This window comes from Struthio camelus, chromosome 4 (assembly GCF_040807025.1).
Source record: "Struthio camelus isolate bStrCam1 chromosome 4, bStrCam1.hap1, whole genome shotgun sequence".
NCBI lineage: Eukaryota > Metazoa > Chordata > Aves > Struthioniformes > Struthionidae > Struthio > Struthio camelus.
In genome coordinates, this window is record NC_090945.1 from 46385362 (window position 1) to 46401917 (window position 16556).

At 37.8% G+C, this 16556-nt stretch overlaps 1 protein-coding gene across 2 annotated transcripts in view; it reads left to right on the plus strand.

Moving 5' to 3' along the window:
- The window catches only part of GALNT7 (polypeptide N-acetylgalactosaminyltransferase 7), a 77827-nt gene that overhangs the window by 57403 nt on the left and 3868 nt on the right, over positions 1-16556 (plus strand). The window contains exons 4-11 of one of the 2 annotated variants that reach the window (XM_068942502.1): positions 1482-1612; positions 1861-1940; positions 4123-4305; positions 7366-7483; positions 9529-9651; positions 11785-12003; positions 13789-13887; positions 15284-15412. In XM_068942502.1, coding sequence (XP_068798603.1) covers positions 1482-1612; positions 1861-1940; positions 4123-4305; positions 7366-7483; positions 9529-9651; positions 11785-12003; positions 13789-13887; positions 15284-15412 — 1082 coding nt within the window. Of the gene's footprint in view, positions 1-1481; positions 1613-1860; positions 1941-3774; positions 3958-4122; positions 4306-7365; positions 7484-9528; positions 9652-11784; positions 12004-13788; positions 13888-15283; positions 15413-16556 lie in introns of both variants that reach the window. The other variant, XM_068942503.1, reaches the window with a different exon arrangement.

Sequence of the window (16556 nt, forward strand, 5' to 3'; positions counted from 1 at the left end):
CCGAAAGGGACGGACAGCCTTCTCCTCCCACCTCTACCTGTCCTCTCTCCTGGCCATGCTGCCTTGTCTCTCCTCTGACGTGGTCTCTGGTGTTTGTTTGACCAAACAGAAAACAGAGTCAACTCCCCCAGTGTAAAACCACTTACTTCCCTTGTCAGGTAGATTTCTGCTAAATTAGTGAATTGTGTAGTCTGGCCACGCGATAAGACAAATTTCGGAACTGATGTGAGGTGTAGGGCAGGATCACAGACCCAGGAGCAAAGCAGTAGGAGCCCCAGTTCTTGTTGTCAGCATGTTGTTAAATCGGCTCATAGAGGTCATCTTACTGCTCCTCAAAGTTGGTGCAAACCAGTGCACAGACGCCTTAGTTTTGGCTTAGGTGGCTTATTTTGGTTCCTGACTGAGAGAAACTGAAGCTGTAAGCAGTTCTTTCAAACCTCTCAGTACAAAAACAGATTTTTAAATGAACACCAGCAGTTAAATCAGTATAGCCTCATAGTGCAAGTGCCTGACTGCCAGCTCTTCTGCCTTTTTGAATCTTTTCAACTGAGTCATCTGTGCAAAAATATTATGCAAGACTAAGATATTTTTTTTTTAATTGTGTGGTAGGAATGCGGTTTCCAGATTAGTTTGGCAAAGATCAATGTACAAATACAAATCTGAAACTATTTAAGCGTAGCTCATTCTGACTCAGTGCACTAGCTCATCTTTTTACTGACTGAGTCCCTTCAGCTGAAGGTTTCCTAACTTTTTCTGTTATGCAAGACTTTCATATGATCATCAGTGTGATGAACTGCAGCTCAGCCATTGCAATCCTTGCCCTCCAACTTCTTTTTATTAATTTCATAAGAAGATTCAGCTACCAAGGATCCCCCTCTCCCCAGGTAAGGACAGGTCTAGATGAGGGAAGCGAAGAGTCCAAGTATGGTTGTTTTTTGTCTCAGGTTTCCAGATCTAAGAGACTTGGCGCACAGCTTGGTAAGGCAAAATGAAAAATAAAGTTAGTAAAGAGTAAGTCTTTAACCGAAAAGTGATTCAGAGTTCACTGCACAGCTCTGCCTTCAACAGTCCATGTGACGTTAACTGATGAGGAAAGATCATATGCTAAGGTAAAGAAAGGTTTCTCCTCGTTACTTCTCTGGTAGTCTGGTTGGCTGAAATACAGGTCAAGCCCTGAAAGTCACTATGTGGTATACTGAAGTGACTGGGAATTTTTCACTTAACTTCAACTACTTCAGCTGGCTTTTTCTTTAAACGTGCTAAAGAAGAACTTGCGCCATGCAGATAGAGAACCCCAAGTCTCCCTGTCTTTACATTTAGCAAACGCTTGTGAGCAGTAGTACAAGCAGTTGAATTAAAAACTTTCTTAATCCTGAATGTCCATAGACAGATATTTTTAAGTAGAGTTGAATGTGAGTATGTATAAAACTGATTATTGTTAAACTTTACCAAAATACTTTTTTTTTTTCATTATTTGATAGCACACTTAAAAGAGAGACTAGATGAGTATATTAAGCAGTGGAACGGCCTTGTAAAGGTATTTCGAAATGAGAGAAGAGAAGGTTTAATTCAAGCTAGAAGCATTGGAGCCCAGAAGGCTAAACTTGGAAAGGTAGGAACCTGTTTACACACAAAACTATTATTTTGGGTTTTTTTTTTCCCTGTGTTTAAATAGATGTGTAAAAATTCTTAGTATTGTATTATGTTGTTTAAAAAAAGAGATTAACTTTGCTCATTTAAGCTTCACTATTTGTTTTTAATGTAAAAACATGTCAATGTAGAAAAAGCTAAATTAAATCATAGTGATACTGTGTTCAGAGATAGTAATGTTTTTACATCTTTTTCCCTGTTTTTTTGAAGGTTTTGATTTACCTTGATGCCCATTGTGAGGTGGGAATTAATTGGTATGCACCACTTGTAGCTCCTATATCTAAGGACAGGTAATGTTCCCCTGTTGTTTGCAGCACTTGGCCTCTTTGGAAGAAAAAGTCACAGTAAAAATTTTCACTTTTTGAACTATAATCAATATGTTATTTGTTTTACAATGACTTTTTTAATCTCCTAGAATAAAAGCTATTTAAGGAAAAAGCAAAATAGGCAAATGAATGTCCAGCTAGTATGCTTTAATGGCCATACTGAATATTTTGCTTACTATAGGTTAAAACATACAAGAAGACTCTTGTCTTTTGCAATGGTCTGAGGGATTGTTCCACTCGAGGTGAATAAGGAGTCTGATTAAACAATTTTTTTTTTGGCTACTGTACAAAAACATGATTTTTGATAGAGGAGAAGTAGCAGCAAGAGAGAAAGGTTTTGATTTAATGGGGTTTAAAAACTCCTGTGATCTGAAGAGTTTTATAACTTCAACGTTTGGACTTATAATACAGTCTTATTTGTTTCATCTGAAGTGCTCTGCAGTATTGACTGTAACAAACCGAGGCCTGGGGTTGAGCCTATCTGGGCTTCTGCAAGCCCAGATATTTGCTAGGAGTTGAGTGGTGGAGCTGCCTTTGCTGTGGGCACAGGATCCACGTGAGGTGATAAAGGAGACAGATCCCAGGGGGCTTCATTTCTTCCGGCTGTCCAGATGCTGCCGTTGCTCTGGGCTTCTGTGCTCTAAGTTTGTGCAGTCTAGGGTATATGTGTTTCGGAAATCATGTATTTGCTTAAACTGTTGAAAACTCCTTGAAAAGTTTTTTTGTGTTCTTTTTAAAGGCAGTAACTTAGCTTCAAGACCGTTTTGGGGCCAGGATGCTAGATGGAAGGTAGAAACGTTCTGTGTGCTTCTGTTGAGTTCGTTACCCTTTTACACGAGGAAGGAGGAGAGAAAAAGGCAGCTGTAGACTCCTCCCTGAACGCTCCTTGCAAAGGCAGACCTGTGGGAGGTTTTGGTGCTGAGGAGCGCGGTGCCCAGAAGGTAACCTTCTGGCCACCTTGTTCCAAACCCCGTTCCACTGGGTGCAACGTGCAGATTTTTCTGCCTCAACACAGTGGTATCATTTCTTCCCTCTCATTTGGCTTTCTGTCTCATATAACATTCGTCTGAAAAAGGTGGAAGTGGCCTAAGACCAAAAAAAAAAAAAAAAAAAAGATTGTGGTTTGGCCAGTTTACTGGGAAACTTATTTTGAAAATTTTGAGAGAATAACCAGATAATGTCTTTTCTTTGAATGTTGTATATGAACGATCACAACAATGAGTGTATTGCAAATCAGGAAAGAAAAATTCTGTGAAGCCTGCTGCTAAGAGAGCACCAGTAACAGTTTTTTCTGAGAGATTGGATTTGCAAGGCAGTTGAATAGGCTAGAATAGTGAAAATCTTTATTTGCAATAGTAAAAGCTAGGACTTTTTCTTACTTATTGACAGCTAAGATCTAATATAAATAGAAATTATGGGAAATAATAATGCTGTGAGAAAGCCTAGCCTCTGAAGGCTATTTTGTTGCCTCTAGCAATGCTTTATTAGAAGACCAATGTCAAGAGCATGCATAAAAGAAAAAGTATAAATGTGTTAATGTATTAGCATTTCGGACCAAACCTTTCTGCTTTTAGTGTGTGTATTAAACTCTTTGAACCTCTTAGAACAACATATAGAAAGGCCTTTCTATTTTTTCTAGTGAGGTTTTGTTTTTAAACAATAATACATTTACAAATGACTTTGCATGTAAATTGCTCTATAAGAATGATTAAAAATTAATGGTGTAAGTTTTAGACTAAACAGATGACTCTTCTTAAATTGTATTTTGCTCTTTCTTTCCCTTCTATAAATGTTTCAGAACTACATGTACTGTACCTCTAATAGATTACGTAGATGGGAATGATTATTCCATTGAGCCTCAACAAGGTGGGGATGAAGATGGTTTTGCCAGAGGGGCCTGGGACTGGAGTTTGCTATGGAAACGAATTCCATTAAGCCACAAGGAAAAGTCCAAAAGAAAACATAAAACTGAGCCTTATCGGTAAAGAGTGCTGGTTACATACTGTGAATTGTCATGAATAACTACTTACACCCTTTCGTTTTTCCCTCCCCGCTCTTTTCCCCATGAACTACGGTTGGTGTAAATGTACCACGCGGGTCCTTGTGCATAATCGCATCTTCCCTGTCACCGTCCACAACCCTGCAGAACCACATGCACTGTGCCGCTTATAGATGTCATAGATGGCAACACTTATAAGATTATACCGCAAGGGGGTGGTGACGAAGATGGGTTTGCTAGAGGAGCGTGGGATTGGAGTATGCTATGGAAGAGGGTTCCTTTGACCAAGCGAGAGAAGGAAATCAGAGAGACAAAAACTGAACCGTATCGGTAATCACTAAATCACTTACCCGTTTCTTTTTTCTTAAGTTGATATTGATCCGCTAAAACCTGCATGTACTTTCAGCTTGAAAATCGTATATTCCTAACCACACCAGCTGCTTTGTTTAATCAGACATTTCACTACAGCTGATTGTTTGCTCAAAAAAGCTTCACTGTCTTTCTTCTCCTGCCTCTCCATTCCTGCTCTTATGTGGTTAATAAGGTGTACATTAGAATAATGGCTTTTTATTTGGCAATGTAAAATACTGTATGACTTTTTTCCAGGGAAAGCTCTGTTCAGCTCCTTAAAAATGTATAGGATTTTTTAAAAATAATGTTGGGAACAAAAGTGCTTAGTTAACCATTTGATTTGAAATAATGAGCATGCTGTGAGGATTCATAATGGCTGGTAATGCATAAAATCTATAGGCTGCTGTAATGACTTGATGCATGCATAGAGCTCATGGATTATGCATGTACATCCAAAAAAATCCTTTTTGTCTTATGTCTCCCACTTGCTTCACATCTGACAAAGAAGCATGCTATTTAAAATAACAGCTAGAACATTTCTAAGTTCTAGATATGTTTGGAGGTTTTTGTTTAATGTATATAACTTAAACAAGTTATTTTGTGGGAGAACTCTAATAATTTTCATACCAGTCCAGCCTTTTTCTTTTACTTTGTAGGGGAGGTATGTTTTCTTTTACAACACATACGTGTTTGAAGTTTTGCTCAGAAACTAGGGTTTCTGGATTGCTTTTCAAGACTGGGAGGCTGTGGTTCTGCTCTGTTTTTTATTGCTATCCTCTTCACACTTAACTAATCGTGTTACTACATTTGAAAGCAATCTTTACGTCTTCAGAACCTGATGTCTTCTATTTCTTGTATACATGATTTAAGCATTGTAAGAACTTACGTTGGTAATTCTCTGTCCTCACCTATGATTGTTCTTTGCTAAAATGGCAACACATGCAAGAAAGTTATGAAGCTTTGATCTATTCAGTTTTGTATACAATATAAATAATACCGTTTTCTGACAAGGCTGTCCACGTTGGAACTGTAGTACTCGCTTAGAGGGGGATAAACTGTTTTAAATGTTGCTGTTGCATTCCATGTTCACCGTCCAAACAGGTCTTAAAATCCTTTAGACTGTTCCCAGAAACACAGAACACATGTTCTCAGAACAGTTTAAAAGATGACCTTATGTTTAATAATACTTTGATAGTTACAATGCTTTGTCTAAAAAGAGACATTCCTTACATCTGTTATGCACAGGCCGTATGCGTTTTGTTGCAGCAATACCAAGGCAAGTAAGACCGATTAATGGTTTTGCTGAAATCGTAGCCAGGATTACCTAGTCTAGAAACAAAACAGAAAACTCCACAGCTTGAAGCACAGAAACAAACTTTTTGTAGCATGAGAATTGCCTCAGGGCTGAGTTCTTCTTCCAAAAATAAAACATACCTCTTCATATCTTGTAAAATAAACTACTGAGCTCATGTGGGTTTTACTGTGTTCTTTAGCACGCTTAACAGCGTATTAGGGGCCAAGACTGAAACTTCGGCATTTGAGGCCAATGCACTTGCCCGGCCTTTATGGCGTGCAGGAAAAGCAAAAATACAGAAAAGCCACAGGGCAGCATGCTGTGCAGCATGCTTCTCCCTGCTGCGTTCACTGGCTTCCTAATCTTTGAAGCCCTCTGATGCAGCAGCAGTGTCAGAAGAAAATACAGTAAGCAGACAAGTAGAAAAAGGCATTTAGAAAAAGCTCTTAGCGTCTGATCAGGGATTTAGAGAGCAGCTAAACAGATACCAGTTGCACTTAACTGGGTTGGTAGATGCATCAGCTTTATTACTTTTGTTATTCTTCTACGCCAGCCATGCTGATTTCACAGGGAATACATGCTAACCCTGCAGGTTACTTTTTATTTGAAACAATTCTCCTCAATACATTTATGTTCAGAAGGAAAACGCATGATCCTTACTATTAAAAGGAGCACCACTAAGTTAAAAGTCTAATGAACTCAAAAGAATAAGTAGTATTAGAAGCGACCTGTCTCTCGGTAATCTGGCCATGAGTTAATGTTTCACTTGTGTTTTACTTAGAGTGATCTGGACACTTGGATCCTCTTCCTTTCAGTGCTGCAGATCATCTCAAGGGCCAAAGAGAATTCACTTTTTCCTTACAAACTTTTTAAAATTGACCACTCAGTGGGGAATCCAGTTTTTATCCATTAGGGGTTTTTATATACTTGTTGCTCCTCAGGTGGAAAATGCTTGCTACATGCGCTGAAAATGGCTCAATGTATTCTGTGCTCTGTTTCAGCATAAGCAAACTGCCCAAGAAGTCTGGTCAGAACCATTCCAGAAGAAATGTTCTAATCCAAACCGCAGCTTTTTTTTGACACGTTAAAACTTGTTCGTTGAACCTTGGCATACATAGGAGGGCTTCACAGAGCCATTTTTTTAAAAAAACTGAACTAAATTTAAACTGTGTGCAACTTGATCCAGGCCCTCTTAAAAATTTCACTGAGGATAATACAAAGCATCTCATATGACAGTGGTAGAGAAGGAGCCAGAAGGGAAAGACAGAAGGGTATCTTTTAGCTGGGAACGCTCCACTGGCATAATAGGCAATGAGTGTCAATGTGGCAGCTGTTCAGAACCCAAACTTAATTCTGCTCTGCACTCTCGTCTCTTACCTCGGCAACTTGAATGTGCGTCAAGTGACAAAAGTCTTGCCACACCGATTCTTACATTTTTTTTTTTTTTAAATAGAAGTGTAGTTATAGATGCAGGTTGGGTGGCTGACTGGCTGAATGGATAATTCAGACCAAGATTTTGTATAATTTAAAATAAATATAATAAAAATTTGATTCCCCCTAAAATAATACAAATGTGATCTCAGAAAATCACTGGAAGCTTATGACAAAGCTTTATGATTTTTAAATGTATTGCTATTCTTCTAATCTTTATTATATGTTAACAGTGAGCTGCTCCCTTAATGCTTTTTTTCTGAGTGTTGTTATATCCTTTTGGCAAGAGGTATTACATTGTGTTCTTCTTTCAGGTCCCCTGCAATGGCTGGTGGCTTGTTTGCCATTGAACGCGATTTCTTCTTTGAACTGGGTCTCTATGACCCAGGTCTTCAGATTTGGGGTGGTGAAAATTTTGAAATTTCTTACAAGGTAACACAGAAAATTAAAAGCTTATTGGGTTTAGTAGATCTTCTGTAAATATTTCTGTTTGGAATCCAGGTGGACTTATCTCTGATTTGCACTACCTTTGCCTCAAGAAGCCCAATGGGTTTGGTTGCGTGGAGTGTGGCAGACATATTTCCTAAGTGTTTCCTTGTGGATTTTTTGCCAGAAGTATTCGGAGAGCTAGCCTAGGGCTGTGGGAGCTGAATGCTGAGAAGCCTAGATTTTTTACCATTTAGGGTTACACTCGCACCTAAATATCTCATCTGAAACTGTACTGAAAATTTTACAGAAAATCTGTTTTATTTACTGAAAAAAAAACCCCAAGTTCTCTTATGGTGTTGATAGGAAAATGTTGTTTCTAATGAAAGTGATTCTAGAGAAAAACAAGCACGCAGTTCGTGCACAGATACATGTAAAGTATATAGAAATGCAATGATGTATCTAATTTCTTCCTCCTCAGCATTTTAGGGGTGAAAAATGATCTCATAGACTCTTCCAAATTGAGAATTTCTTTACAAAAATTAAGATCTTCAAAATTGAAACATTGTAACTGCATGATCCATAATCACTGTAGAAGGTTATATTTTCAATCCTAGACATGGTCTTCAGTTAGCAGGAAATACAAGATAATAAGCATCAGCCTCTTGCAACTCAGCAGTGCAACTGCATCCTCAGCAGTGATCTATGAAATCATAGCTGAATTTTACCGAAAGTACATTCGGAGCTCCCCAGCCAACCTTGCTGTTAATGATTTTGAGGAAAGATCTGAGGGTACTTCCTCAGCTGTAAATTCACATATAGAAGGCAGTTATTGAGGATGTTGTACATACAGGGTCCTTATTCCCCTAATTCTCCATCTTGCTTCAATTTAAACCATGACTAAAGTTGCACAGGGTAGTTCATAACTCAAGTAGGCTTTAGTTGTTGATTGTATAGAGACTCCAGATTGGTTTAACATAGATCAAAATGAGTCTTCAAAACTAAATAACGCTTCTATCGGTGTTGCGTGCTGGCTCCTGGATAGCTAGTAAAATGGCTTTGTATATTAGAATTTCTTAGTGGTTTATTTTGATGAAACTGTGTAAGAAAAGTAATACGATAATAAAACACATGACATGAAGGAAGTAAAATATTCTAGCTATCTTTCCCAATAATGATAAATCATATACTTCTAATTTGGAATTCAGTCTAATATGGAATATCCCCGAAGCGATCTTGAATTTGGATTTGATACCATGTTCAAACTCATCAAAACTATGAACAACTAAATTACAAATTATTTAAGATACCTTTTCCCCATTAATAGATGGATTATCCAAAGACGTGTGGAGAGTGGGCCTTTCAGGATGGCAATTTACCTGTTCTTTGTTTTCAGTTTCGCAGATAATGTTGATGAGTAAATGGATTTTGTGTTATTAACCAAATCCCCAGTTAAGGCAGCCAAAGCGTTTGGGGCAGCTTTTGATTCTCTGGCCCAAAATAGCATTTGAAACTGTTTTTCCGTAGGCTTCTTCCTTAACTAATATCATTAATCTATTTGTACTTAGGTGGAGCGCTGAGTTACCAAAGATATCATTGTCCCCTCCTAGTCTTTATTAGGAAAAACTTAGCATGTGGTAGGCATCTAACTAAAACCCACCTTTATGATGGTATATGAATAGCTTAATAAAATTAAATATTAATAAAATAAAAATATTATTAATCTTGTAGTTATCAAATGAGCCAATTCTGGATTTTGTGCACTCATTTGTTACTGTCATGTTAAAATGGCAATGGAAGGAGATTGCAAACTTGTTTTAAAAGTAATACTTTAGTTAAGTAATCTCATGGTAGATTTGAAGATGTAGTGAATGCAGCCTTTCATTTCAGGCCCGTATTATGTTCATGTTCACACCAAAGGAAAAATACTTCAGTGTATCACACAGTGTAATAAGAAAGGTAGTTCACACCACTTTCATAGTTTATTAGGTATTTGTCCTTAAATTCCTATGCATGCCTATTAATATCTGCATCTTTGTTTGAACATGTAGATCTGGCAGTGTGGAGGGAAACTGTTGTTTGTTCCTTGTTCTCGTGTTGGACACATCTATCGTCTCCAAGGTTGGCAAGGAAATCCACCCCCTGTGTACGTTGGCTCCTCTCCTACGTTAAAGGTACTGCTTTGCTGCAACCTTGAAAGTGTTTTGATTTTAAACAACAGGTTTAATTTTAACTAATTAAATTGTCAGTAGCATTTTAAAAAAACATTTCATCTAAGGCTAATTAGTGTAAAAAGCTAAGATGCTCATCCACATGGCAGGGATTTCTTGGTGCTGATCCCACCATTAATAAGAGCAGAGACTCCTGGAACCCTTCTTCCTTCTCCAGCCCTCCCCACCTTTGAGGTACAAATCATATTTCCTCTTACTTATTCTCTCATCCCCCCAGTCTTTCCTGCACTGTGCCCATCTGAAGTGCCTAACTACAACACGCTCCTGGAAGATGGTGACCAGGGGGTTTAAAAGCTGCCTTTGACTAAGTAGAACATGATCCCAAGATCTCCCTGACCGAGTGAATGCAGTAAGCTAGTGTCTCTCAGACCTTTACTGCTGCATTTGTTTCAGTTAATTAAGAAGCAGTGAAGGGCACTTTGGAAAATAGGGTACTCTGCATTTTGTTGTAAAGGTTTGTAACCCCTCAGGCACCTTGCAAGTTGAGAAATATTGCTCAAGCTATGAGACTAAAAGTAGACATCGTCACCTTGAGTGAGCCGGCTGTCCATATCTGAAGAGATAAATTGAATTGAGGAAACCCACTGCAGCTTGTGAACCCCATTCTCGTATAGGTTTCCACCCAGAGGCAGGGAGACAACCGTCCTTTTGAGGTTGCCTATTGTCTAGTTTAAGTCTCCTCTAGTGCAGTGTTTTGGCAATCACAAATCTCATTTCTACAGACCTAGTTCTATATAAATTCCAGTCCCAGAGCTGTCTTCCTAAAAGTTACCTGTGATGATGACTACTGGTACAGTTACAGATAACGGCTTAAGCCAAGCTAACAGCTCAGTTTTGTTGAAAGGGGAATGCCCCAGCCAAGCTCACTACAATGGCAGAAAACTAACCTGGCACAAAAAAAAAAAAGCAGAAAAAAACCCAACAAACAACACAAAACATTTGTCCTAAATTAGTGAGGTGAATTGATTTACGTTTTGAGCAAACAAGCACTAGGACCAGTGTAAGAGAGGGGAAGAGATGCATAGGTGGGAACAGAGACAGAGAAAAGAGCAATGGGAGGCAAGATAAATAAATGTTAGCTTCAATTTTTTGCTGCTGGCAAGCAACAGCCGTTTATCTTATGTGAAACTGTAAAACCATTTCACTAATCTGAAAAATCTAATCAAAGGTATTTGCTGCATATCCAAACGCCTTACATGAGTCTGCTCATCTCCTTGTTGCATAGAACAAACCCTGCTGATCATTCCTAAATTTTAAGGAGCTTCTCTGTACAAGGCAGTACCCAGGGATAGCTTTCACCCTATTTGATCGCACTCCTATTCACATTGTAGATGTGCTTTTCTTATAGCTTTGTTCAATTTGTGCTGGGAGTGGTTTAAAGTAAATCACATAATAATTTGTGCCATTAGTCAGATCTGTTAAAGCTTTGTTTTAACGCCACGTCATTAATGCTGGAAGAACTGTATGAAACACAATATGCATCTGGCATGTGTACAGGTAATGTAGAGATAAGGGCCATCAAAGAATCTGAGTGGAAAGATATGATGGAGAGGCTTGTTCACCAAATGAGCGATTCCGTTTTTTCCTTCCTTCAAGCAGCAATAAAGTACTTCAAGATATATAAGGAGATAAAATCTCCTTGATGTTTCATTAGCTGACCGGTTTAAGACTTAAATCTTTCACTCTTTGTGGACTAATGTGTGTCATTCTCTGTGTTAGTATTACAGATGAATACAAACTCTCAATTACACCTCTGCTATATAGCCAATGACTGCACCCATAACTGAAGAATCTTTTTTTTTTTCCTTTTCCAGAGATTCTCTAAGCTTAGAAAAATGCTTCATACTCTCATTAAGACAATTTATTTTGCTGGCTTCAACTCCAGACTGTCATCTGAGAATAGTATTTCTGTGTCTTGCATACTCAGCTGACGATGGCAAATTATTATTGCTATGAAATAATTTCACGCTAGCATTTTTAGAAGAAAAATCCTTATATTTGTAGAATTAACGTGCTGTTATTATCTAACCTGTTGTGTGAGCTTTGAGGTAGCAACAATGTTGTTGTTCTTCACAGAACTATGTCAGAGTTGTAGAAGTGTGGTGGGATGAATATAAAGATTATTTTTATGCCAGTCGGCCGGAGACAAAAGCACTTCCGTACGGAGATATCTCTGAGCTGAAAAAATTCCGTGAGGATCACAACTGCAAAAGTTTTAAGTGGTTCATGGAAGAAATAGCGTATGATATAACATCACATTATCCCTTACCGCCTAAAAATGTGGAATGGGGAGAGGTATGTAAAGCATATAACCTATATTTATTTTAGGAGTGTTTATTTTAAAGTTGGGAATTCAAAAAGAAGCAATTGTTATTTGATTGGAATCTGCAAACAGGCTCTTTGACTAATGCTATATGAACGTGAGTGATACGAGGCAGAGAGATGTAGAGCTGTAACCAGTATTCATACAGAACAAAAAATGGTATTTTAAGGTGATTTTTTTTTTTAAAATTAGCTACATATTTCCTTGAAGTTTTTTTATCTGTGTACCCATCTTCAGTGATGTCTAGAGCTCTTTTTTCAAAATTATTTTTGGGGTTTTTTTGTTTGTTTGTTTGTTTTGAAAAGTGAGAATCCTAGGTGGATAGGAATGCTAGCAGAGATTAATAGGTGATAATCTTTTTCTTTGAAAACTTAAGAGAATAGATCATCGAAAACAGATGGAGTTTTTGTATCTTCAAAGGAGCACTAGAAAGTACAGACCCTTGCATATTTATGTATATTCCTATAACTCTGAATGCCATTTTTAACTTCTCTGAGGAGTCAGTGATATAGAGTAGGTGCCTGGTGGAAGGGGATACAAATAGTCTTGTATCTGAGGGACCAGGTGAACAATGCCACCTTTATTTCTTATCTAAAAGCTAGCACAAAGCATCAGGTTAGTACATTAACCTTAGACCTGCTGTTAAATCCACGTAAGGGTTAGAAAGGTGTATTACATATTTCTCTTCCGTAAGCTGATAGTTTCTGAAGAGAAGAAAATAATAGCGGACACCTTATGGGAAATCATTCCTGAGAAAAGTGAACAGCTCTGGGGGCTCTGGTGAAGCAACGTGAAGAATGAAGTTCAGGGACTTCTCTAAAGTTTTCTTCAGCTCCTCCTGGGCTGCCAGTTATTGTACTCTGAAAATGATTATTTTTTCCATATATTGGTAACACTGCACTAATTGCATTTCTAAACTGCCAGGCATGAAAGTGTGCAGTTCATCTCCCCTAACCCTCTGTCTGAAAGTCAGGTCTCTAATCTAAGCGTGGTCCTCTAGATTTCCTTCTATAGTCAGGAAGGAGAAAGAAGCTCCTGCAAGGAAAATAGGTTTGGCAAGAATATTATATGTATCATAAAGTCTTTTTATAGCTTTTTGTTGATCATTATAAGGGGAGAGTGGGCTAATCAGCAGTTAAGGCATTCCTTCTGGCAGGATTTTTATTCTTTATCCTTAGAAGAATGTATTTCTGAGCAACTGGTCAGTGGATTGTGACTTGTTGCAGTTTCATCAGTAACTGCTGTTTGTAACAGCTTCATATTGATGATAAATGCTGGGGAAGTGGGTTTTCAGTGACATAAGGTTGAAGTTTCCATATTATATATAATATAGACTTTTAGATCTAGTTCTATATCAGGTTTATCTCCTCACATCTTCCACAAGACAAGAACAACCTAACAGAGCTCCTACTTCATCTCATTTATGAAGGTCTGGGAGACTTGAACACACTTCAGTAGGAGATTGAATAAATTAAAATACTTGAAAGTGCTGCTCTTTGACGTCATTAGTTTGGAACTGAGCTTTTAAACTGCAGCTCTATCAGTGTGCTTATTAACTTATAAGAGCCCTCAAATTAGTACGGGTAGCTCTGTCTCCCAGAAAAGTGAGCATCTTTATTTAAATTTCTTATACAGTCTTGCCTCAGATATCCATCTGGCAGATGCATGTTTCTGGTTTGGATAAGTGGAAATTTCTAAATTTCTTTGCCCTTGTTTTTCCTAGAGACCAACTTAAAATGAAAACCCTTTTTTTCCAGATTAGAGGCTTTGAAACATCTTACTGTATCGATAGCATGGGGCACACCAATGGCGGCTTTGTTGAACTTGGGCCATGTCACAGAATGGGAGGAAATCAGGTAAGTAGCTCTGAGGAAAGTTTGAAAGAGAGTTGTTTACAGTGAAAGGCAATGAAGGCATTTCTCTGTTAAAGTTGTGCATAAAATAAATTATGTGCCACCTGCAAAAGTGTCAGGATTTAAGGATTTTCCTTAAGCATACTGGCGTTCCTAAAATACAGGAATCTGAAAGTATCGTTTCAAACACAAACTGTACAAACTTGAAGAAATAAATTCCTAATCTTTTTTTCAGAGAGGTGAGTATGTGAGGAAGCAAGAACTGTTTTTTAAATCAACCATATCACTGCTTTAGTGTAACTGCAGCTCTTACCATCACTGATGATTCATCATTTATCCTCACTTAATAATTAATCCTTCAGGAAATAGCCCACTTACTGTGGCTCAGTTATTTCCCAGAGTTATTTTGCTGTAATGGAAGTGTAAAATACTGTTGTCCAGTAACTCACCTTCTACCAGAGGAGATGAGAAATGGAATATAAATTTGTCTTTGCTTCATTTACAAATTAATTGGCAAAACTTAATTACTAGTAGATAGTTGCAATCTACTATTTGCTGTCCTGTTTGTCCTAAATCTTCACAACCCTGTCCACACTACCATGTGTGTAGGCAAACAGGCTCTTCTGTATTTATGTCTCCTTTTTGAGTTGGATAACTCTTCAGCATTTAAAGTCCTTACTCATGCTGATGTAGACTTGAACCAAAATAAAAATTGCTTAATAAGGAAATTGTCCTCATGCAGGCAGATCTCGCCATGACAGTCCTGAAACCACATACAGGGTGATGCTGTGGAAAAAATCCTGTTTAGTTAATTCTTAGTTGGATAGCCTCTGGAAATGCCTCTTTGATTTTAAGCAAACATCCACTAAAATATATTTTCTGTGTATGTTACCTCAAAAAAAACTGTGACAATTATTTCATAAGAAGTAGCTAAATAATCTGTTTGTATTTGCATGTATTAGTTTGAATTCCTCCATGTATAAAGCATCAAAGTTTTACTGTCTTCAGATGAAAATACTGGCCAGGGCAAAAGACTTGTTGCTACCAGAGCTTTAGAAAGGCAGTGGGTTATTTAGCTGTCAAATCATACAAAGACTTTTCATCAAACGCTTCTGGAAGTCTCCCAAATAGGGATCTCTCTAACTTTACCATTTTTGTCTTGCTTGGTAAGTTGTTTAGCTTTCTAAATCCAAATGGAAAGTCATCCATAAAATTGAGAGTCTGATGGTAAGAATATAATGCCTTGTATTATCTAAAATAAGGAGTCTCCCTTAAAGCTAGATGTAATAGCACCAGAGGATATTCTGAATGATGGAATTTCTCTGATATTTTCAGTGTTTCTAAAATCTGTTACTGTATGAAGTCAACTGTTAAAAAGATGTCGTCATCTCTCTGTTAGCTTTTCCGAATCAACGAAGCTAATCAACTCATGCAGTATGATCAGTGCTTAACTAAAGGACCAGATGGATCCAAAATTATGATTACTCACTGTAACCTGAATGAATACAAGGATTGGCAATACTTCAAGGTATGTAACAGATACATAGGGAAAAAAAATTTCTATTTGCATCCTGTTTTGTTGCACTTTTTTTAGTATTATTGTTCTACACGCATCTGACAATAGAGATCTATGACAAGGGTATGTCAGTAGGACTGAACTAAATAGAGTAGACTGTTAATGGCACGTTCTTGGAAATCCCTGCTTGCTGGAAAAGCTTCCACTAGGGAAGGATGCTTTTATTGGTGCTTCTGATATTCTGTAGCAAAAATTTTCAAAGAAAATTTTGTGAGGCTACACGTGCAGCCACAGGTATGACAGGAGTTGCCACTTGTCTCAGAGGAAGCAAAGAGGATGTCCACTTCCAGTGACGGAGTTTGTAAAAGCTTTTTGTGCCATTAACCTCTCTGCTGGTACGCTTGCTATCGAGAAAGTTCTCTGTAAAATGGGTGCTGTGAGAAGATAACTTAAAAGCTAATGTGCTTTTAGCAGTTAGGAACAGCATTACGTCTAATTTTGGGATGTCTAGATTGAAGTGCTACTCTTTTTTTAAAGATGGAAGATAAAGTTTTAAGTCTTACATAGGAATAGGAAAGCAGAGCGTTACTTTTCGTTTGCCTTTCTGTGTTGTCTTTGCCTTATTTGATTTTTTTTTTTCCTGTTCATTAGCCATTCGCTAAGAAAATATGCTCTGTTGTGAATTATGGGTGTGGGGCCATTATAATGCTATTGCAAGATCTATGAATTTGTAATAAGGACTTGGAGTGTTGGCTGATATACGTGTAAGGTTGTTACAGTCTGTTTAGTAAGAACTAGACTTAATGTCTCTATTTTTGATTCTCCCTAAAAAGTAGGATAGTCTAAGGATGATGTTATGCTTGGATACATCCACCTATAACTTGGTCTTGTGTCTAAGAAGATCTCTTCTCTGTTGGGGATTTTTTCCTTCATTCTCTCTAGGATATGTTATTAGTTCATTAGCTGGTTACCTGAGCTGTCTTTCTCTAAAGGACGCAGGCATTGTTGAGTGCAGGGAAACCCATTTGTTTCCCCCCCACCTTTTGTGATACTTGCATACAGCTGTGATATTTCGACCAGCAGGATGTTGTTTCCACTCAGCTTTCTTGTGCTGCTCAGACAGACAAAAATCTTTAAATACAAAATTTAAAAGTCA